General features: G+C 57.1%; 2 protein-coding genes across 2 annotated transcripts; one reads left to right on the top strand and one right to left on the bottom strand.

Annotated features, from left to right (window-relative positions):
• The first annotated feature begins 2,142 nt into the window (after positions 1-2,142).
• DUSP9 (dual specificity phosphatase 9) lies at positions 2,143-4,845 on the top strand. The gene is made up of 3 exons (XM_060087493.1): positions 2,143-2,515; positions 3,813-4,262; positions 4,520-4,845. The coding sequence occupies exons 1-3, from the start codon at positions 2,143-2,145 to the stop codon at positions 4,843-4,845; spliced, it is 1,149 nt and encodes a 382-aa protein (XP_059943476.1).
• A 13,072-nt stretch (positions 4,846-17,917) lies between these two features.
• On the bottom strand, positions 17,918-20,636 carry PNCK (pregnancy up-regulated nonubiquitous CaM kinase). The gene is made up of 11 exons (XM_060087495.1): positions 20,567-20,636; positions 20,210-20,341; positions 19,913-19,987; positions 19,702-19,840; positions 19,469-19,592; positions 19,208-19,283; positions 19,000-19,112; positions 18,831-18,909; positions 18,652-18,739; positions 18,353-18,497; positions 17,918-17,997 (listed from the first exon to the last, which is right to left on the bottom strand). Exons 1-10 carry the CDS (start codon positions 20,632-20,634, stop codon positions 18,360-18,362), a joined length of 1,032 nt encoding a protein of 343 aa, XP_059943478.1. The 5' UTR covers positions 20,635-20,636; the 3' UTR covers positions 17,918-17,997; positions 18,353-18,359.
• Between the last annotated feature and the right edge of the window lie 1,925 nt (positions 20,637-22,561).

Raw genomic sequence — 22,561 nt, 5'->3', positions numbered from 1 at the left:
TTGAGAACATTTTACTAATGTGACAGGTGGGAAGTGTTACCTTGTTTTCTGTCGTTGTTACCTTGTTTTTTTAAATTTACTTTCCTTCCATGCCTGAGGTTGAACCTTCCCCCAAGCGCCTTGGACCGGTTGCATTTCCTCCTTCATGCAGTCTTTTCTGGTTCCTTGCCCATTTATCTATAGGAGTCTTAACCTTTTGATTAAGCTGTATGAGCTTTATCTTATCTGTTGTACATTTTCCTTCAACTCTGCTATTTGGTTTAGATGGGCTCTAAGCAGAGAAGGGACACAGACCAGACTTTTCAGAAACCTCCCCCACCTCGTTTCATTGTCTCAGCACTTATCACACCTGGTATTATCTTGTTCAGTCCCTCGGTTTATTACTGACCTGTCCTGCAGGCCTGGGAGTGCCGTGCAAGCAGCGGCCCGGTGTGTCCTGCCTGGTCACCATCCTGTGTCCATGGAAGGTATGGAGGACACCGTGGGCCTTTGCTGCAGGGCAGGGCTGAGGGGGGTTGAGGCAGACAGGCCTGGAGGTAGGGAGAGGCCTTTGGAAGCTATGATGGTGACCCAGGCCGGTGCAGGGGGTGGAGGGGAATGTCCAGATGTGAGAGACGTTTAAGTGGAAACGACTTGGCTCTTGACAAAACGAGGAGCCAGGCGTGGCTCCCAGGATCAATAATGTGGTAAGAGCAGAGCACCCCACTTCAGGGCTGAGAGCACAGAGCTCCCGGGGCCTTTGGCCTGGCCTGTACGAAGGAAGCCATTGTGGTGCCCAGAAGCTGCCCTCTGCCTGCCCAGCCCTCCAGCTAGCCTTGGGCAGAGTTCTGGCCAGAAGGCAGCAGCGGGTTTCTGGTTCTGCTTCCCCCTCCCCTCCACGATTTCACCGGCATCCCAAGGTAGCCAAGGCGGTGGCTATGAGGGGCCTGTTATATAGATGGGGCCACTGAAGTCCAGTCAGGGGACGCAATGGTCACCCCAAATGAGTAAGGCTGGAGGCAGCCTCTGGGGCAGGGCCACTGGGCTCTTGTCCCCACCCCTCCCCCTGCCTCCAGGGGCCTGACTGGCGCCGGCCAGGGGAGCTGCAGCTGGTCCCCTGCTGGGCCCCTGACCTGCCCTTGGCCTCTGCCCTGGCCCAGTCCCGCTTCGGTGGAAGCCCCGGCTCAGCGCGCCACTTGCAGGGCCCACTCAACTGCTTTCGAGGGCACCCGTTGGCTCGCTGGCCCCCCTGAGCCCGCCCCCGCCGCCCCGCCCCTCCAAACGGCAACTCCACGTCCAAAGGCAGCAGCTTCCAAGGTGGAAGCTGGGTCTCACTGCCAGGAAGCGGCCGGTGCGCGGGCAGCAGTGGACTCGGCCTCCACGTGCGCGCCTGCTCCGCTGCCCCGCCCTCTTCCCGGTGGCCGGGCTCGGGGACTCCCTGCCCGCGGACGGCGCGCCTCGTCCCACCGTGGCCGTGGCTGGGACGTCCGCGCGCGGCCGCTCGCCGCGGGATCACTCTCCAGGTCTCTCTCCTTTTGTTTTCTACGGGGGGAGGAGGGCAGCTCCGAGAGGTCCGGCCGGCCGAGGTCCAGCACCTCGGCACCACCTCTATTACCCGGGCCCGCCTGGCCATGGGGGAGATCTCGGCCTGGACCCCCTCTCACGCGCACACGCCCCCCCAAGTCGGAGGCTCGAACGTGGGGAGTGACTGCGGGCAGGTAGAGTGAGAGACGGATGCAGAAAGGGGGTGTGGGGGGAGATGGCCGCGGCCTTGGGTCCCCAGGAGGGGCCAGGAAGGGACCCACGGCGGCTCTCGAAGGGGCCGTTGGACCCCCAGCCTTCCTCTTCTGGGGAACCTCTCACACTTCCCTTCCCGGGACGGGAAGCAACGCCGAGTGGCTGCCTGGGGCGTTTTTCTTGGGGCGCAAGGGGCGCCTTTCTGCATATCCTTACTGTAGGAGGGGTACGAGAAGAGAATCAGGCAGTAGAGGGGCGTCCCTGCGGGACCCTCGGCACCCGCCTTCAGGACCCGGGCCTGGCTTCCCGTCTTGGCCCCCGGGCCCGCGCCCGTTGGCGGCCGGGCGCGAAGGACGCGGGCTCACGTCGCGCGCCTTCCCTCTCTCTGCAGCTCTCGGGGCCCGACGTGCCAGGAGCCGCGAGCCCATGGAGGGTCTGGGCCGCTCGTGCCTGTGGCTGCGCCGGGAGCTGTCGCCCCCGCGGCCGCGGCTGCTGCTCCTGGACTGCCGCAGCCGCGAGCTGTACGAGTCGGCGCGCATCGGCGGGGCGCTGAGCGTGGCCCTGCCCGCGCTGCTGCTGCGCCGCCTGCGGCGGGGGAGCCTGTCGGTGCGCGCGCTCCTGCCTGGGCCGCCGCTGCAGCCGCCCCCGCCCGCCCCGGTGCTCCTGTACGACCAGGGCGGGGGCCGGCACCGGCGCGGGGAGGCCGAGGCCGAGGCCGAGGAGTGGGAGGCCGAGTCGGTGCTGGGCACCCTGCTCCAGAAGCTGCGGGAGGAAGGCTACCTGGCCTACTACCTACAGGGTAGGTGCGGGTGGTGGCCCGCGGGCACCAGCCTGGGGAGGACCCCAGCCCAGGGAGGGCCGGGACCCACCTTCTGAGGACATTCATGATTCATTTGACCTTGGGCAAGCCTGGCCTCATTTTGTCTAAAGTGGAGGTGAGATTCCCCTCCCCTGAGCATGACCTTGGGGAAGTCCTTCAGTCTTGGGAGCCCCAGTTTCTGTGTCTGGAAAATGGGGAGAATGTGCCCTGACCTGGCTCCCTGGATGCTCAAGAATGGAATACCCAGTTCGGGCTCCCAGCCCCCATCCATCATATCACCCCCTCCCCTAGCTGCTCAGCCATGGGTGAAGGAGGCTGGAGCCACAAGAGGACAAATCCCGCTCAGCAAAGGGTCTGGAAGGGGGAGGGGAAGAGAGAGGGAGAGAAGCAGTGAAGGCAGGAGGAGGCAGAGACCTCCCCCGCTCCCCCGCCTGCCATGGTCATGGCAGGGCTTGCGGGTGGAGGGGAGATGGGCTGATACAGGCATGTTGGCTCCTTGCCAAGCCAAACACCCCCAGAGATCCAGGGTAGAGACAAGATTCCCATGAACCTATAGAGCCAGCTGTCCCCACCTCCCCATCCAGGAGGGTCATTGGCCTGTCGTCCCTTGCTCCATTCTGAATGCACAGGGGCACAGAAATACATAAAATGTCAAATTTCCAGGCCCCCACCCCCATCCCCAGGGAAATAGTAGTTGTTTGTAGATGGAGATGTTCACTTCTTGGGACTTTGGGACCATCCAGGTGGAATGCTGCACTCTCTCCCAGGCTGTCTGCCTCTTGGGGTCTACCTCATCCCTGAAGAGAGCACAGACATGGCTGTGACCTGGCCCCTGACCTCGGGGTGCTCCTGGTCGACCTGGATCGGGAGACACCCAGGCAGAGAACTCACATCTGAACCTTTCCTCTCTTTTAACTGATGGCCGCTGTCCTCCCCAAGGCTGGCAATACATCTAAACTCTGCTGAGTCCTCGTGCCTGCCTTGGCTTGGCCCTGGTGGGGGGGGGTGTAAGATCCTCTTTGGGTAGCTCTGCCCCAGCCTGGCGTCTTGCAGCTGCAGTGGGCACTTGCCATTCGCAGGAGCAGCCACCAGTGCTGAGCCCACCACACGGGAGACCAGTATAGTTCAGACTGCTGGCTTTTGAGTTCCCTTTGGAGACGTCTGCCAGCCCCCTCAGGCACCGGGATTGTCCAGGGTCGGGGTCCCTATCCCCAGCCAGGGCACTCGGCTACCCAGGAGAACAGATCAATGGGATCCTCCCCTTGTCTCCTCCCAGGTGGCTTCAGCAGATTCCAGGCCGAGTGCCCTCACCTATGTGAGACCAGCCTTGACAGCCGTGGGGGCCCAAGCACAGCCCCGGTGCCCAGCCCAGTGGTGGGGCTGGGCGGCCTGTGCCTGGGCTCCGACTGCTCCGACGCGGAATCCGAGCCCGACCGTGACTCCATGAGCTGTGGCCTGGATTCGGAGGGTGCCACGCCCCCCCCAGCGGGGCTGCTGCCGTCCTTCCCCGTCCAGATCCTGCCCAACCTCTACCTTGGCAGTGCCCGGGATTCGGCCAATGTGGAGAGCTTGGCCAAGCTGGGCATCCGCTACATCCTCAATGTCACCCCAAACCTGCCTAACCTATTCGAGAAGAACGGCGACTTTCACTACAAGCAGATCCCCATCTCGGACCACTGGAGCCAGAACTTGTCCCAGTTCTTTCCGGAGGCCATCGCGTTCATTGGTGAGTCCGCTCTGCACTCCCCTCCCTCCCCAGCCCCGGGCCTGGCTGCTGGCCTCTCCCACGTCTTCCCTGTCCCTCACCTGGGCTCCTCCTCCAGGCTCAGCTGCCTCCCCAGAGCCCCGAGCCGGGATGGCCCTGCGGGGGCCGGGCACCACTGGAGCAGCTCCCCAGCTCGGAGGGCGAGCCGGGGACTGCCAGGGACCCCCCCGGAAGGCACCACCCGCACCTCACGCGGGCCCCCCTCTGCCCCCACCTAGATGAGGCCTTGTCCCAGAACTGCGGGGTGCTCGTTCACTGCCTGGCGGGCGTCAGCCGCTCCGTCACCGTCACCGTGGCCTACCTCATGCAGAAGCTCCACCTCTCGCTCAACGACGCCTACGACCTGGTCAAGCGGAAGAAGTCCAACATCTCGCCCAATTTCAACTTCATGGGGCAGCTGCTGGACTTCGAGCGCAGCCTGCGGCTGGAGGAGCGGCGCGCCCGGGATGGGGGCAGCGGGGGGCAGGAGTCGGCCGCCTCCGACCCGCCCTCCTTCTTCACCACGCCCACCAGCGACGGCGTCTTTGAGCTGGACGCCACATAGGGCCCCGGGCCGCCCCCCAGCGGGTGCGCCCAGCCCAGCCACCCGCGAGCTGGGGAAGAGGCGGCGGGAGGGGGCTCGGCCTGGGGGTGGAGGGGAGAGCACAATACCTCATGTGGAGCTGTGGGACGAGGCAGGAGCCGGGAGCCCCTCCAGGGTGGCGGTGGGGACAGACCTGTCCTACCCACTTGAAACATCCACGGGAATCCTATTAAACGTGCCTATGGGCCGGGCCTGGGGCCGCCGGCCTGACCCGCGCTGCTTGTGGGCGGAACCCCGCTCCAGAACCTGCCTCTTCTGCGACTGTTACTTTTTCCTTCGCGGGGGGGGGTGGGGGCCGGGGGTGGGGGTTCCCATCCCGAGACCCTTCCAGGTGGCTGCCGGTTCCTAGGGCCCAGGCCGTGTGCGCTCGGCCAGCTGGGCCGGGCGCCAAGCCCCCTGCAGCTTCCCCTTTCAGGAGGGCCGTGGGCCTGTTCTGGCCACCTCATCTGCCACAGGGACCTGCTCCCAGTCCCATCCCTCTTCCCAAATGGCTACTTATGGGGAGGGTTGCACCGCCGCCACCAGCATAATCACCCCCTGCTTCTCCGCAGAGGGCTTGGGCCTCCTGGGACTGGGGGCCTCCCCGGGGACATGGCCTTGGAGGCGCAGCGGCCACCCAGCGTCCGCAGGGACAGCCCCTTTCCGGGTGGCTCCTTGCTGGGCAGCGCTAGAGGGGAGGGCGCCGGCCTGGGAGCCGCTGGGCGGTTCCCGGCCGCACATCTGGCGCCCTGACTGTTTATCCACTTGACATTTGAAAAGATGCTTTTTTTCCTCTTCCCCCAGATGTCTTGACAGGATCACTGGGGCTCTTTGTGACTGAGGTGGTCAGACTGCCGCCGGAGGAGCTGGGGGAGGGGGAGGGGAAGAGGAAGGCCTGGGTTTTGCTGCTGTGGGTCCCACACAGCCGTGGTTAGTTTGGGGGGCGGGGAAGGGGCCGAGCTGCACACACACACGGTCATTCATTGCAGTACATACCCCTCATGGGCAGCGTGTGTGCGTGTGTGTGCGTGTGTGTGTGTCCATGTGTCAACACTCACACACCAGCCCGCTTACAGACCCGGCCCAGGGCCAGCAGTCCCCGCAGCAGAGCCATCTCACTCTTGGGAATCCACACCACGGCTGCTTTCTTTCATTGTTCCTGAATAAATGGTTTCTGTAAGATCCTAAACAGAGGGAAGCAGCTTCCTGAGCACCTTGGAGAGTTTGGGGGAGAAGGCAGGGAGGGAGACCTGGGGAGGGGGTGTGCCGGGCTGCTCAGGCACTCGCATACCACCCGCCCCCATGTCACTTCCCATCTGGCATCCACACTGCCGGTTGGCCCAACCTCTGGCTGAGCCGCCCATTCACTCACCACCCATTGAGCTCCTACTCTGTGCCCCATGGCTCAGGACCAGGACCCTGTGAAGCAGCAAATGACGCCGGGTATCCGGTGTGGCAGAGAGGGGAGCAGGGACCCAGAAGTGACCACGGGGGCTCGGTAGCTGAGCCCTGAGACTCAGCACAGAGTCCAACCCAAGCCCCAGTATGAGGAGGTGGAGCTGCAGAAGGTCCCGAGCTGGTGAGGGACACGGGAAAACTGCACATCCAAGCATGTGTCCCTCTGGCTGACACTGTGGAATTTGGCCTCCGAAGGCCTGGGTTGGGGGCAGGGAGAGCCTGCGGAGGCCACTGGGCCACCTGAAGTGACAGCAGGGACTTGCTCCTTCTGGCCTCCCAGCCTCAGCTCCGGCTGCCTCCAGTGCCTTCTGCACACTGTAGCCGGAGCGGTCATTCTAAAGCCATGATTCCCGGTGATGGAGACACGGCAGGAAGTGACAGGAAGCTGGACGGTGCGTGGAAACAAGCGCAGTGTGAGAAGGCAGTGGAGGCTTTGTGAGCAATGTGGACCACGTGTCCAGAGCAACCCTCCTGGTCCAGAACCTCTAAAACGTAGGATGAAGTCTAAAAACATTTTTGAATGAATGGCTGAGTTCGTGGGAAAATAAGAGAAAGTCTCCAAGGTCAGAAACAATGAGGATACTTGAGATGGGGAAATAGTCCTGGATTCTCCAGGTGGGCCCTAAATGCCATCATATGCATCTTTATAAGGGAAAGAGAGAGGCGGGAGAGTGAGATGAGATGTGGTGATGGACACAGGGGTCGGAGCCAGAGAGATTTGAAGATACTACACTGCGTGGAGGTTCTGCCAGGACAAGGCAGCTCATGAAGGCCAGCAGCTTCTCTGCCCGGGTTTGCAGGTGGCTAAGTCAATTTGGAGTGGTGGGTAATATCCACACCAGGGGGCATTGTCAATTGAAGTAACTTCTCAGGGACAGACAACAGGGAAGGGCCAACAGCTCAGTTCTACTAGACAGGTTGTGAAAGTGGTTCGTTGGGGCAAGCATATTCCTGCCTAGCTGGAGAAGGGAGAGGTCCCAAGCCATCCACGCTCTCCTGACTACCTTGAGGCTGTGCACATGTACGTAGGAGACTCAAAAGGGTCAGTGGAAAGAAAACCCTGGGAAGGCCTGAAAATAGCCTGAACATTGAAAGAACTCCCCTTCCCAAACACAGATCCATCAGCAGAGCATACAAGCCTTAGTGGCTTGAGATGTTTGAGCACAGTTTCTGTCCAATCATTGTCTGGCCACTAAGCTAGGCAGATACAGGGGCAGCCCCTAGAAAACCAGGCTTAAATTTTAAACTGGACTATTTCTTTTTTAACTCAGCAGAGACACCACTGAGTGCGCACTGTGGGGCGGGGAGGGGACAGATTTCACAGACTTAGTCCAGAAAAGTCACACAACAAAGAAACAAGTTAAAACACACACACACACATGCCCAAACAACTACTTCTAGGGGGAAAGGGAATATCAGAATCCAGAGCTGATGAAAAATAGTATCTAAAATGTTCAATTTTCGGACTTCCCTGGTGGCACAGTGGTTAAGAATCCGCCTGCCAATGCAGGGGACACGGGTTCGAGCCCTGGTTTGGGAAGATCCCACAGGCCGCAGAGCTACTAAGCCCACACGCCACAACTACTGAGCCTTCACTCTAGATCCCGCGAGCTACAACTACTGAAGCCCCCGCACCTAGAACCCGTGCTCCACAACAAGAGAAGCCACTGCAATGAGAAGCCTGCGCACCACAACAAAGAGTAGCCTCCGCTCGCCACAACTAGAGAAAGCCCGCGTGCAGCAACAAAGACCCAACGCAGCCAAAAATAAATTAATTCATTAATTAATTTTTAAAAACTATGAAATGGTTTTTAAAAAATAAAAATAAAATAAAATGTTCAGTTTTCAGCAAAACAAAATTACAGGACATGCAAAGAAACAGCAAAGTGTGACCCACATTAGGGAAAACAGTCAACAGAAACTGTTTGTCTCTGGGGACTTCCTTGGTGGTCCAGTGGCTAAGACTCCACGCTCCCAATACAGGGGGCCCGGGTTCAATCCCTGGTCAGGGAACTAGATCCCACACGCTGCAACTAAAGATCCTGCATGCCGCAAAGAAGATCCTGCACGTAGCAACAAAGATCCTGCGTGCCACAGCTAAGACCTGGCACAGCCAAATAAATAAATAAATAAATATTTTTTTAAAAAAAAGAAAGAAAAGAAACTGTCTCTGAGTGTTCCCAGATGTTGGAATTAACAGATGAAAGCACTTATTATAAATATGTTCAAAGTACTAACAGAAACCATGTTTAAAGAGTTAAAGGAAAATGGGATTTCCCTGGTGGTCCAGTGGTAAAGAATCTGCCTCCCAATGCAGGGGACATGGGTTTGATCCCTGGTCAGGGAACTAAGATCCCACATGCCGCAGGGCAACTGAGCCCACGTGCCACAACTACTGAGCTAGTGCGCCTCAACAAGAGAGCCCGCGTGCTGCAAACTATAGAGCCCACACACCCTGGAGCCCATGCTCCACAACTAGAGAGAGAAAACCCACACGCCACAACTAGAGAGAAGCCCGCACGCCCCAATGCAGAGCCTGTGCCACAATGAAAGATCCTGCATGCCTCAACAAAGATACCACATGCCACAACTAAGAGCTGATGCAGCCAAAAAAATAAAGAAAATAAATAAATATTTTTTAAAGAGTTAAAGGAAAGTAGGACAACAAAGAATCAACAAATAGAGATTCTCAATAGGGATACAGAAATTATGAAACGATAACTAAATGGAAACAATGGATTTAAAGAGTACAATAACTGAAATGAAAACTCTAGAAGTATTAAAGAATAGGTTCAAGATGTCATAAGAAATTATTACTGAACTTGAAAATAGATCAATAATATAAATTATCCAATCTGGAGAAAAGAGAGAAAAATGATTGAGCTTCAGAGACCTGTGGAACAACATCAAACATTCTAAAATATGTGTAATGGGAGGTCTTGAAGAAGAGGACAGAAAGGCTCAGAATAAATATTTGAAGAAACAATGACAGAAATGTCCAAAATTTTATGAGAAACATTAATCAGGTCCAAGAAGTTCAATGAACCCCAAATAAGATAAAAACAAAGAGAGTTAGTCATAGACACTTCACAGTCAAATTGTTGAAAGCCAAAGATACAAAATTTTGAAAGCAATAGGAGAAAAATGACCCACGTAGAAGAAAACCACAATAAAATTAACATCAGAAACAATGAAGGCCAAAAGACAGTGAAATGACATAATCAAAGAGCTGAAAGAAAAAGACACTGTCCATCAAAAATTCTATATCTAGCAAAACTATCCTTTAAAAAAACTGAAGGTTTAAAAAAGACATTTCCAGATAAACAAAGACTAGGAGAATTCATTGCTAGTATACTTCTTTACAAGAAATACTAAAAGAAGTCCTTCAGGCTGACACCAGTTAGTAACTTGAATTCACAAGAAGAAATGAAGAGCAGCAAAAATGATTAATATCTGGGTTAATATAAATGTCTCTCTTAATATATTTTTCCTTATTTCTTCTCTTAACTTCTTTAGAAAACGTAAGATTGTATAAAGCAATAGCTATAACACTGTACATTTGAGTTTATATTATAACATATATAGATGTAATATACATGACATTAATAGCACAAAAGAGGAAGGAAGGAATGGAGCTATACTGGAGCAAAGTTTCTACATTTTACCAAAAATTAAATGAGTATTAATATGAAGTAGATTGTGATTAGTTAAGATCCATATTGTAATGCAATTGTTCTTTGTGGGTTTTTTAAATATTTATTTTATTTATTTATTTTCCCTATTTTTTTTGGCTGCATCAGGTCTTACTTGCTGCACACAGGATCTTTGTTGAGGGATGCGAGATCTTTTTCGTTACAGCTCACAGTCTGCTCGGGCTTCTCTCTAGTTGTGGCCTGTGGGTTTTCTCTCTCTAGTTGTGGTGCATGGGCTCCAGTGTGCGTGGGCTCTGTAATTGTGGCACGTGGGCTCTCTCATTGAGGCGTGTTAGCTCAGTAGTTGTGGTGTGCTTAGTTGCCCTGCGGTATGTGGGATCTTAGCTCCCCGACCAGAGATCGAACCCACGTCCCCTGCATTGGAAGGAGGATTCTTTACCACTAGACCACCAGGGGAGTCCCTGTAATGCAACTGTAATTCAAAAATATATAGTTAAGGGCCTCCCTGGTGGCGCAAGTGGTTGAGAGTCCGCCTGCCGATGCAGGGGATGCGGGTTCGTGCCCCGGTCTGGGAGGATCCCATGTGCCGCGGAGCGGCTGGGCCCGTGAGCCGTGGCCGCTGAGCCTGCGCGTCCGGAGCCTGCGCGTCCGGAGCCTGTGCTCCGCAGCGGGGGAGGCCGCGACGGTGGGAGGCCCGCATACCGCAAAAAAAAAAAAAAAAAAAAAAAAAAAAAAAAAAAAATATATAGTTAAAAAATCAGCAGCAGAAATAAAATGGTACATTAAAAAATATTTAACACAAAAGAAGGCAGTCAAGGAGGAAGAGAGGAACAAAAAGACAGGCAATATAGAGAAACCAAGAGCAAAATGGCAAATGTAAATCCAACCATATCAATCACTACATTAAATATGCAGGGTCTAAACACCCCAATCAAAAATCAGAGATTCAAAAAAGCAAGATTCAGCTGACTATATATTGTTTACAAGAGAAATTTATCTTTAAGTGCCTATACCAACAACAACAAGAAAAGGTCTCAAATCAATGGCCAAATGATATACCTTAATAAACTAGAAAAAGAAAAGCAAACTAAATGCAAAGCAAGCAGATGGAAGATTAGTGCAGAAATGAATGAAATAGAAAACAGAAAAACAATACAGAAGATCAGTGAAAAGTTGGTTCTTTGAAAAGACCAGCAAAGTTGATCTTACTTAGACTGATCAAGAAAAAAAGATTACCTGTTCTTTTCCCTGGCGGTCCAGTGGTTGGGACTCAGTGCTTTCACTGCCGTGGGCCAAGGCTCAATCCCTGGTACAGGAACTAAGACTCCACAAACTGCACAACACAGCCAAAAAGAAAAAGATTACCAAGATCAAGAATGAAAAGAGGGGACTTCCCTGGTGGCACTACAGTGGTTAAGAATCCACCTGCCAATGCAAGGGACACAGGTTCGAGCCCTGGTCCAGGAAGATCCCACATGCCGTGGAGCAACTAAGCCCATGCACCACAACTACTGAGCCTGTGCTCTAGAGCCCACAAGCCACAACTACTGAGCCCGCAGGCCTAGAGCCCGTGCTCCACAACAAGAGACACCACCGCAATGAGAAGCCCGCGCACCGCAACGAAGGGTAGCCCCCACTCGCCACACCTAGAGAAAGCCCTCGTACAGCAACAAAGACCCAACGCAGCCAAAAATAAATAAATAAAATAGGGCTTCCCTGGTGGCTCAGTGGTTGAGAGTCCGCCTGCCGATGCAGGGTACGCGGGTTCATGCCCCGGTCCGGGAGGATCCCACATGCCGCGGAGCAGCTGGGCCCGTGAGCCATGGCCACTGAGCCTGCGCCGCCGGAGCCTGTGCTCCGCAACGGGAGAGGCCACAACAGTGAGAGGCCCGCGTAACGCAAAAATAAGTAAATAAATAAATAAATAAATTCAAAAATAATAATACTGTTAAAAAAAAAACAAAAGAAAGAAAAAAAGATTACCTGGGAATTCTCTGGCGGTCCAGTGGTTAGGACTCAGTGCTTTCACTGCCATGGGCCCGGATTCAATCCCCGGCTGGGGAACTAAGACCCCACAAGCTGCACAGCACGGTCAAAAAAAAAAAAAAGATTACCAAGATCAAGAATGAAATGAGGGGACTTCCTTGGTTGTGCAGTGGTTAAGAATCCGTCTGCCAATGCAGGGGACACAGGTTCGAGCCCTGGGCCGGGAAGATCCCACATGCTGCGGAGCAACTAAGCCCATGCGCCACAACTACTGAACCTGCACTCTAGAGCCCGCAAGTCACAACTACTGAGCCCGAGTGCCTAGAGCCCGTGCTCCACAACAAGAGAAGCCACCGCAATGAGAAGCCCGCGCACCGCAATGAAGAGTAGGCTCCTCTCGCCACAACTAGAGGAAGCCCGCGCACAACAACAAAGACCCAACGCAGCCATAAATAAATAAATAAATTTATTTTTTTAAAAAAAGAATGAAAAGAGGGACATTACTACTGACCTATAAAAATGTTAAGGGTTGGGCTTCCCTGGTGGCGCAGTGGTTGGGAGTCCGCCTGCCAATGCGGGGGACACGGGTTCGTGCCCCGGTCCAGGAAGATCCCACATGCCGCGGAGAGGCTGGGCCCGTGAGCCATGGCCGCTGAGCCTGCGCGTCCGGAGCCTGTGCTCCGCAACGGGAGAGGCCACAACAGTGAGAGGCCCGCATACTGCAAAAATAAAAATTAAAAAAATAAAAATAAAATAAAAATATTAAGGGTTATAAGGCAATGTTTTGAACAAGTTTATGCCAACAAATTAGACAATTCAGATGAAATGGACAAACTCCTGGAAAGACAAAAATGACCACAATTGACTTTAAAAGAAATAGAAAATCTGAACAGACTTATGACAAGCAAATAGGTTGAATTAGTAATTGAAAATCTTCCCACAAAGAAAATCCAAACCCAGAAGTCTTCACTGGTGAATTCTATCAAATAATGCAACTGAAAACGTATGTCCACACAAAAACTTGCACAGAAATAATCATAGCAGCATTATTCACAATAGCCAAAAGGTGGAAACAACCCAAATGTCCATCAATGGATGCATGGATAGATAGAACATGGTCTATGCATACAATGGAACATTGTTCAGCTATAAAAATGAATGAAGTACTGATACATGCTACAACATGGATGAACCTTGAAAACATTATGCTTAATGAAATAAGCCAAACACAAAGAGCCACATATTGTGATTCCATTTATGTAAAATAGCAGAATAGGGAAGTCCACAGAGACAGAAGGTAGATTAGTGGTTGCCAGGGGCTGCAGGATGGAGGCCGGATGGGGAGTTACCGCTAACGGGTACAGGGTTTTCCTTTGGGGTGATGAAAATATTCTGGAATTAGATCGTGATGACATAAACTGTAAACACAGATCTTCCTCAACTTCTGATGGGGTTACATCCCAATAAACCCATCATAAGTTGAAAATATCCTAAGTCGAAAATGCATGTAATACACTTAACTTACCAAACATCATAGCTTAGCTTAGCCTACCTTCAGTATGCTCAGAACAGTCATATTAGCCTACAGTTTGACAAAATCATCTAACACAAAGCCTATTTTATAATAAAGTGTTGAATATGTCATGTACTTGAATACTGTACTGAAAGTGAAAAACAGAATGGCTGTCTGGGTATAGAATGGTCATAAGTGTATCCATTGTTTACCCTCGTGATCAAGTGGCTGAGTGGGAGCTTCGGGTGGCTGCCACTGCCCAGCATCATGAGAGAGGACTGCACCACATATTGCTAACCCGGAAAAAGATCAAAATCCGAAGCACAATTTCTACTGAATGCGTATTGCTTTTGCACCATCGTAAAAGTCGAAAAATCGTAAGTCAAACCATTGTAAGTCAGGGACACCTGTATACCAAAACAACAATAAATTGTACATTTTAAAGGGTGAGGTTTATGGCGTGTGAATTATATCTCAGTAAAAAAATTTAAGTTTGAAAGAAGAATTGAACAAGATATGCCAGACAGGTATTCACCAAAAGAAAGATATAGTTGCTATGCTACTATCACTGTATAAGTCGACTATAAGGCAAAAGCATTACTAGTATTAATGCATGTTGCTCCATTTTGACCAAATGTGCAACATACGAAATACGTAGCAATCCTAAACTCATCTGCACTTAATAACCTAACTTAAAAATACATAAGGCAATAATTGAAAGAACTAGAAGGATAAACTGAGAAAAAACAACTGGGCCTCTACTCAGGACATCACTTGAGGCAGGCTGGGCTCCCTGGCATGAGGGGAACTATTGAAATCTCCATGGGGCTTGGGTGGGGCGGCATCTAGAGATGAGATTTTTATATTTATCAAGAGGGGCCAGATAGGGTTGAAAAATTCTTGAAAACTGTCTTAAAGCAAAAATCTCATCTTGCCACCATCCTCCCTACAGCCCTCCAGTGGCTCCCCAGTGCCCTGTTGAGAAAGTTCATTTTTCTGGGCAATCTCTAACCACTTGTCCCAACAACCTTCAATCAACCAAATCGGGTTATTCGGTTTTTTCCCAAACACTCCGTACTTCGTGTCTTGCCCACCTGAAGAGACGGGGATGGAGACAGGGGTGCCTGGGCAGAGGTGGGGTTGGGTGGAGAACATGGCTGCCATGGGCCCTGAATAGGCCTGCTTCTCTCCTAGACTCCCTCACAGCCCCCCTGCTCAGTCCACCATGACCAACGTCCATCCTTCCAGTCCCTCTTCAGCTCCCTCCGTCAGCACATCTCTCTCACCTTGCCCTCCGACATGGCCCCCAGACGTGCCCCTGTTGTCAGCCCAGGCCCTCACACTGAACTCCAGAGGGGTTCGCCCCATCACCCAGGTTCCCATTTCACAGGGAATTGACTCAATGAGCTAGAGGCACAGGGAGTGTTAAAGGCTACAAAACCACCTGCAAGGCTGAAACTCAAATCCAGGGTGCCCCTCACCCAGCCCAGTTTGCGCTCACCAAGAGAAGGGTGGAGAAGAGCTCCCCTGCCTTCTCCCCAAGTCCCCACATGACCTTCATGTTCCCAGTGAGCCCTCCTCACTTACACAGAGACCGGCAGGAGGTAGAGCCCAAGGCTGCTCAGTTATGCGGCCTCTATGCCCCTGCCTCCCAGTATCCAAAGTGGAGATGATGATGATGAGAGTCACTACCTCATAGTCGAGGTTGGAGTTAATACGGGTGCCTGGCACACAGTAAGTGCTCAATAAAGACTCACCACTGGGACTTCCCTGGCGGTGCAGTGGTTAAGACTCCGAGCTTCCACTGCAGGGGGCAGGGTTTCAATCCATGGTCTGGGAACTAAGATTCTGCATGCCAGGCGGCGCAGCCAAAACATTTTGAAAAGACTCACCCCTGAGCTAACCCTTCTGACACCCACAGATTCGCTCCAGGACAGAGCGTGTGACCCACCCTGTGTGGCCCAGAATGAGAGAGACAGCTTCGTCTCGTGACGCCCACAGGGGCTCCCCCCTCAAATCCAGTCTGGTCCCTGACACCTGGGAAGGCCAGTCCTCTGGCCCCAGCTCCAGACTCACAGCAGCTCAGCACCTCCCCAGCCCGGACAAGGGCGCTCTTGGGCTCCCACCCCACCAGCGGCTCATCGCAGCTCAGAGACTAAGGCCCAGCTCTCACCTCACCGGGCTCCAGTCTGACCCGTCCCTCCAGGGCAGCCTCAGTACCTGAGCACCTGCTCTTCCCTGAGCCCGAAATGCTCCCACGGCCTGGGTCACCCAGAGCTTTCTTCTCGCAAACTGCCCCCCCAGATGGGAAGGGCTCAGAGGGATGAACGGTGACGCCACTGCCCGACCTGGGGGTCCCCCGTCTCCCTGCTCCCAGATGGGCAGGGTAGGCCTCTCCCTGGGGCAAGATTTTGGGTGGGGGGGTGGAGGAGAAATGGTTTTGAGCAGCTGCCCCAGGTGCTGAAGGATCAACAGGTGGCTGAGGAACGTGGAAAAATGTGACTGTGGCGCCTCCTGCTGGCAGAAGGTCAAATTGCACCCTGTGTCACTGCGGCTGGAGCTGGGGCCCGACTCTGACTCCGCAGCGAGGATGTGGCTGCAGCCTGGGCTGGAAGAGCTGGCTGTCTCCAAAGGAGTGTGATTCCCTCTGGAAGGCTGGCTCTGGTGCTCCTGCTCAGGCCTCCCTGAGCAGCCAGCTGCTACCTTCCCCGGGCGGATCGTTCCCGCCACCTGAGTAAGCCCACTGCCTCCACTGCAGGACCTCCTCCATGACGGTGGGCACCTTGGCCGCTGGGCTCAGCGCCTGGCACAGAGTAGAGGCCCAATCAGTCTTGATGGCAAAGCGAGAAAACGTGAGTGTGCTGGGAGGCCAACGTGAACAACCAAAAGAGGGGAGGAGAGCCAGAGAAGGGGACGTCTGAGGTGGCAGGACAGGAGATGACAAGGCCCCAAGTGGGGGGCTAAGGGGAGGCAGGACAGGTCATTGGAGGTGAAGAGGCCAAGCTGTAGAGACCCGGCCAAGGTTATGGCAGCCTGAGGTCCCCAGGGCTATGGACAGAGAAAGGGGAGCTGGCGTGGTGGGACCGCATTGTATGACACAAAAGCCTAGAGCAAAGGATGGCCTAGAATTGGCCGTGGGGACAGAGGGGGAAGCTGCCTACCCCTCGGGACTTGCCCCGGGCTCAGGGGCCTGCGTGGCTGTGCATGGAAGGGGGTGGGAGGATGCTGGGAGGAGGAGAACTCCAGAGAGGGACTTGTGCGTGGCTACCCTCCTCGGTGGAAGCCCGGCCCCTGCTCCAGCCCCACCCCCGAGACCCAGGCCAGCCCTGCTCTGGGCCTCGCCGTCTCCCTTCAGGTCCCAAAGGTCGACGTGGAGAAGTGTCTTCTCCAGCAGGCTCTGCGATGCAGGCTGGCAGGGGCCAGTGGGCAGGGGTGACGGTGGGACAAAGGGGTGGCCAGCTCAGCCAGAACCCTGAGGGTGCTCCTTCTGCCCTGACTGGGAGCCTTCCCCTCATGGGCGCGGGACAAAGGCCGAGCGGAGCCAGTAAAGGCCTGGGGCCCAGCAAGGCCGGGCTCTGGAGCCCTACCCGATCCAGAATGGGGGTGTGAGGGGCAGGGGCTGCACAGACCAGAAGACCAGCCACCGTTCTTCACACCGGAAGCCACGACCCACCCAGCCCGGGTGCCCCAGGGCCTGGAGCCCAGCGGTGCCAAAGCCACGACCCAGCACAGGGGTTGAGGCCCCAGCAGCGCCCTCTCCTGGCCGAGGGGCCCCTCCTCCAGCCTCAGAGACAGGGGCTGCAGAGCCTTCCGGTGCAAGGCGTGCCCGGGGAATGCTCTGTCCGGCCACGGCCACGGGAAGCAGGGGAAGGAAGGGAGACGGGGCCGGGGGAGGCGGGGAGGGGGGGTGAAGACAGCCCGGAACTCTGGTTGCCCTCCCGGCTACAGCACCCGGGCCTCCACTCGCCCCTGAGCCCGGCCCAGGGCCCCAGAGCCACATGCAGGCCAACCTCGAGGGTGGCAGAGCTGGCCGGCTCGGCTGCCTCTTGCCGGCAAGTCGGGGAGTGGGGACAGGAAGTTCTTGGACAACCCGGAGCTTGTCTGCTGTGATGGGGGGAGCAGAAGTTCGGGTGGTGACGGGCGAGGTGGCCTGCCTCCTTGGTTTCCTTCCCAGCCCTCATCCCTCGCCCCAGCTCACCACTGCCCATTGCTCTGTCTGTCTTTATTGATTTGGGGAAGACTGGAGGGAGGCTGGAGGGCCACAACACAAGCAGGACCACCCACAGTCAGCAAAGCACAGAACAGCACGGGAAGGACAGCCCCTGGGCCTCTTGGTTTCTAGGGGTGTGGCAGGGACAGGGGAGGGAAGTCTGTGGACGCGCCCCAACAGTGCCCACCCCAGTACCCTGCTCCACACCCACAGGGCTCAAGCTCTACCGCAGAGGTGCCCCGGGGCGGGAGGGGGAGGTGGGGGGGGACTGAAAGGGTCCATTGGAAGGGAGTCTGGGGGTCCGTGCGCTCAGCCTGGGGTGGAGAAGAAGAGAGAAGCACAGGGAAGGGGGCAGTCAGGAGGCGCCCCTGGCCTGCCCTGCGCCCCCTGCTCCCAGCCCAGGCTCTCAGCAGAGGTGCTCACTGGGTCTTGGCACCAGGCCCCTCGAGAACCCTCACGGTCCCTGCCAGCGGCACGGCCTGCCCCCCACCTCTCTGTCTCATCCACTTCTTGGGGACCCCGGCTCCTCCCCTCTGTCTGTGCTCTCTGCCCTCAGCCCGCTACTCTGTGGGGTCCACCCTGCTGAGATCTTGGCCACATGGGGCCTGCCACCCCCTGAGCTCAGCAAGGAGCCAGCTCCCAGCGGGTGCAGGGCTCACCCCCACGCACCTGGGTGTCACCACTTGGGGGGCTGGCCAGTGTGGAGGCCCGGGTGGCTGTGGCTCAACACCCTGCGTCCCGAGGCGTCCTCACCCTCCGGGCTCTGCCCCAGCTTGCGGATGTGGCGCAGGAAGGAGGTGGCATTGAACGCTCGCTGCAGGGAGAGAGGGGTGTCAGGCCATGTTCCGACCCTGGTCCCAAGACTTCAAGGACCATAAAGAGCACCGGCGGCCCAGACCATCCTCCTGAGGCTGACGGACGGGGCGGGCAGCCTTGAGCCGGGTCCCCAGGCCCCTCCCCACACTGACCTTCCAGTGGGTCCGGGCAAAATTCTTCTGGATCTGCTCACTGACTGAGCCCAGGATGTCCTTGTCAAAGGCTGTATCCCCGGAGATCCTAGGGCGAGGCCAAAGGTCAGTGAGGGGTGGGGGTCTTTGAGGGTGTGGACCCTCTGGTCCGAGGACAGGTCAGCAGGGGTCCCGCTCACCAAAGATGCTGTAAGGCCTGCTGGCAGGTGAACCTTTTCTGGGGATCTCGCTCCAGAAGGTGCCGGATGAAGTCTTTGGCTGGGACAGGGAAACCAGGTCAGCCCGCCCCATCCCCACGGCCCCGCGTCCCTCCCCACTCCCTGAGCTTGGGGTCAGCCTCAAGTTCACCTGATTCTGAGATGTCATCCCAAAAGGGAGAGTCAAACTCGTAGCTGGCCCTCAGGATCTGGCTGAAGAGTTCGGGGTCGCTCTCATCGTAGAAGGGGGGGTACCCACACAGCCTGGCACCCACAGATGAATCACCCGGCTGTCCAAACCTCCCCAACCCAGCAGGGGGCAGGCAGGCAGAAGAAGAGCCTTCCCAGTGGTCACTCACAGGATGTAGGAGATGACACCCAGGGCCCACACATCTACGGCCTTCCCGTAGGGTTTCTGCTCCAAGAGCTCCGGGGCTGGGGGCCAGAGACAGACAGACGCACACCCGCGCACACGCACACCACGCCTTCAGTGCTGCCGGGCTCAGCCTAGTGCACCCCAGGAGCGGCCCACCGCCTGCCCTGCCCCTGGCACCTCGGCTCCCACAGGGTCCCCTGGCCCCCAGGCCCCCGGTGAGCCTCGGGGCACCCCCCTCACTTACCCACATAGCCCGGGGTCCCACAGGCGGTGCCTAGCATGTTGCCAGCCTGGATTTTGGAGAGGCCAAAGTCAGAGACCATGATCTTGGAGTCCTCGAAGGGCGTGGCATAGAGGAGGTTTTCAGGCTGTGACACACAGGTGCCAGAGAGAACACCGGGTCAGCCCTGGCCCCCAGACCCGTGGTGCACAGGGGCTCGGGGCAAGGCCTGGGTGGGCGGGCAGGAGGGCAGGTACCTTGAGGTCTCGGTGCACGATGCCCAGGCTGTGCAGGTAGGAGACCGCACCAAGGACCTGGCCCACCAGGTGGCTGGCATCCTTTTCCGTGTACGAGCCGCGCTCCATGATGCGATCGAACAGCTCGCCCCCTGTCACCCTGGGGGGAGCAGGGGCTCAGCTGACCCGGCCCCTGGCCCCACCCACCCCCGCCTGACCCCGCCCTCCTCACAGCTCCATGGCCAGATAGAGGTGGGAAGGGCTCTCGTGGACATCCTCCAGAGCCACGATGTTGGGGTGGCTGACCCTGCAACAGCAAGAAAAAGCCCCTTACGGGCCGCCACGGCCCCCTCTGGACCCCCAGGGAAGCCCTTCACCCTCTTCTCTTCCTCCCGCCCCTGCCCCCTACCCTACCACGGGCCGCCCCTGCTGGTCCAGTAAGGCAGAGCCCCGGCCAGGCCTTTCTGGGGACACGGAGGAGGCAGGGCGCTCCACCCCAGGAGGCTCCCAGCCAGTGCGGGGCGCACACCTGCGGAGCACCGCGATCTCGTTCTCCACCAGGGCCTCCTTGCCTCGAAGGGCCTTCTTGGGGATGCACTTGAGGGCGACAAGGTGTGAGGAGCCCCGCTCCTGGGCCAGCACCACCTCGGAGAAAGCGCCCCTGCGGCAGAGGGGGAGGCAGGAAGGGAGGGGAAAGGTGAGGAGGAGGGCGGGGCGCGAGAGCAGAGGCGGGGAGGGAGAAGGGCCCCCTTAGCCGAAGGAGATGGGGAAGCCCTCCCCGTCCCATGCCACCCATCCCCCCACACAAATACACACACTCACTCTCACTCACGCGCGTGCGCACACACACACACACACACACACACACACACACACACGCACTCACGAGCCGAGCTTCTCCCGGATCTCATAGACGCTGCTGATGTCCTCCGTCTGTTTCTTGAGCAGCAGCATGTCTGGGGGTGCAGGGAGAGGTGGAGGGAAGCTCCCTGGGCGAGGGGCAGCCCCGTCCCCCAAAGCCCAGATCCGGCAGTGCCTCAGCCACCCTCAGCCACAGCCCCACTCAGGAACACAGGTCCCACACACCCTCCCCCATCCCGTTATATCTCGCCCCTCCCCCACTGTCCAGGTCCGCACTCCCAGGTGGACACCTCCAGCGAGGCCGCCGCATAAACTCCTCCCCCTCCCAGATACGGCCACGATCCGACGCCCCGCGACCTGGCACCCCGACGACGACCAGCGCCCAGAGACCCCCTCTCCGCCCCCACACAACCTAGTCAGCCGCGATTGGCCGCCTTCCAGAAGGCTCCGTGCCCCCCCGGGCCCCTCCAGGCTCACCCACATCCGCAGCGCCCAGAGGCGCCCCCGGCCGCCCCCAAGCCTAGACCTGCCACCCACGGCCCAGCGCCCACAGGCACGCGCCCCCCAGGCCACCGACCCGCCCGAGATGCACCTGCGACCCCCGCGCACAGCCGCCCGCCACGGCCACCCACGCGGCCACCCGGCTCAGCGCAGCCCTCGGCGCCTCGCGGCGGGAGGGACTCGGCAGCCCGGGCCTCCCGCGTCCCGAGCTGCGTGGGCCGCGTGCGTGCCGGCCGGGGGCGCGCCGGGCGTGACAGGTGTGCGCGGGGCCTGCTGTGGCCCGGGACACTGCACGCCCCCGCCAGCGCGCGCCCGCACCCCGGAGCGCCGGGCGCGGACCTGGAGCCGAAGCGAAGCCGCAGCGTTGCCTAGCGCAGTAACCACCGCGCCGAGCCCCCCGCCCTCGCCCCGGCGGCCCCGCCCCCCTCCGCGCGCGCCCCCGCCGCCCGCTGGCGGCCGAGCACGCGGTGGCCGAGCGCGGCCGCGGCACTGCAGGGCGCCTTGTAAGGCAATCGGACGGCGCCTGCCGCCCCCGCCTCCCTCCTTTGTCATTCGTGCGGGTTCCCGCCGGCTCCGGCTCCGCCCGGCAGCCTGACTGGGCCGGCCCCAGGGCCTTTGCACCACCAGTGTCCTCCACACAGAAGTCTCCACCCACATGTTGACCTGGCTCTCTGGGTGCCTTCGGGTCTCTGCTCTAATGTCCTCTCCGCAGACAGGGCATCCAGGCCACTTGACCTAAAACAGTCTCCTTCCCTAGCCCCAGCCCTGCCACTGCCACTTCTGCCACCTTGGCCTGAGCCCCCATCAGCAATCACTTGGAGGACAGCAACAGCCTCCTCGCTGGGCTCCCCCTGCCCTCTGCCTGCACCCTTAACCTCTCCAACTGGCAGTTTCTTCCCCACCGAGCAGCCAGAGCATTCCTTTTATTGAGATCATGTCACCCCTGAGCTCCAAACCCTCCCACGGCTCTTCATGTCACTCGAAACCAAAGCATGAGTCCTTACAGGAGCCTAAGAGCTCTGCGTGATTGGTCTCTCTTCCCCATCACTGCTTTGGCCCCTCTGCACCCACTCCCCCCCACCCCTTGCTCAAGCAGCTCCAGCCACACTGGCTTCTTAACTGGTCCTCAAGCACACCACACATGCACCCGCCCCAGGGCCTTTGCACTCGCTGCCTCTCTGCCTGGAACACTCTTCACTCAGGTAACTGTTTGGCTTGCTCCCTCACTCCATCAGGTCTCAGCTCAAACGTCACCTCCTCAAAGAGGCCTCAGCTGTCCCCCTCCAACACATTCTATATAGTAATCACCCCGCCTGCCCTGTCTGAAGAGCATGCATCTCTGCAAAATCACCTTCTTTGGCTTGTCTTCCTCAGCAAAGCATCCACTCCCAGAGAGTGTCTCTGTCAACTTGGCCCAGGAGAATCACTCAGGAAATAAGTGCTTGGTGAATGAATCCAATCCTTCATCCAACAATTAGTGGATTTGTCCCATCCAGTCTCATCTCGGTTCTGGCGCCCC

The sequence above is a fragment of the Mesoplodon densirostris genome, chromosome X, assembly GCF_025265405.1.
Source record: "Mesoplodon densirostris isolate mMesDen1 chromosome X, mMesDen1 primary haplotype, whole genome shotgun sequence".
Classification (NCBI taxonomy): domain Eukaryota; kingdom Metazoa; phylum Chordata; class Mammalia; order Artiodactyla; family Ziphiidae; genus Mesoplodon; species Mesoplodon densirostris.
The sequence above is the reverse complement of the archived record's forward strand: the minus strand, read 5'-3'. Positions and strand labels throughout refer to the sequence as shown.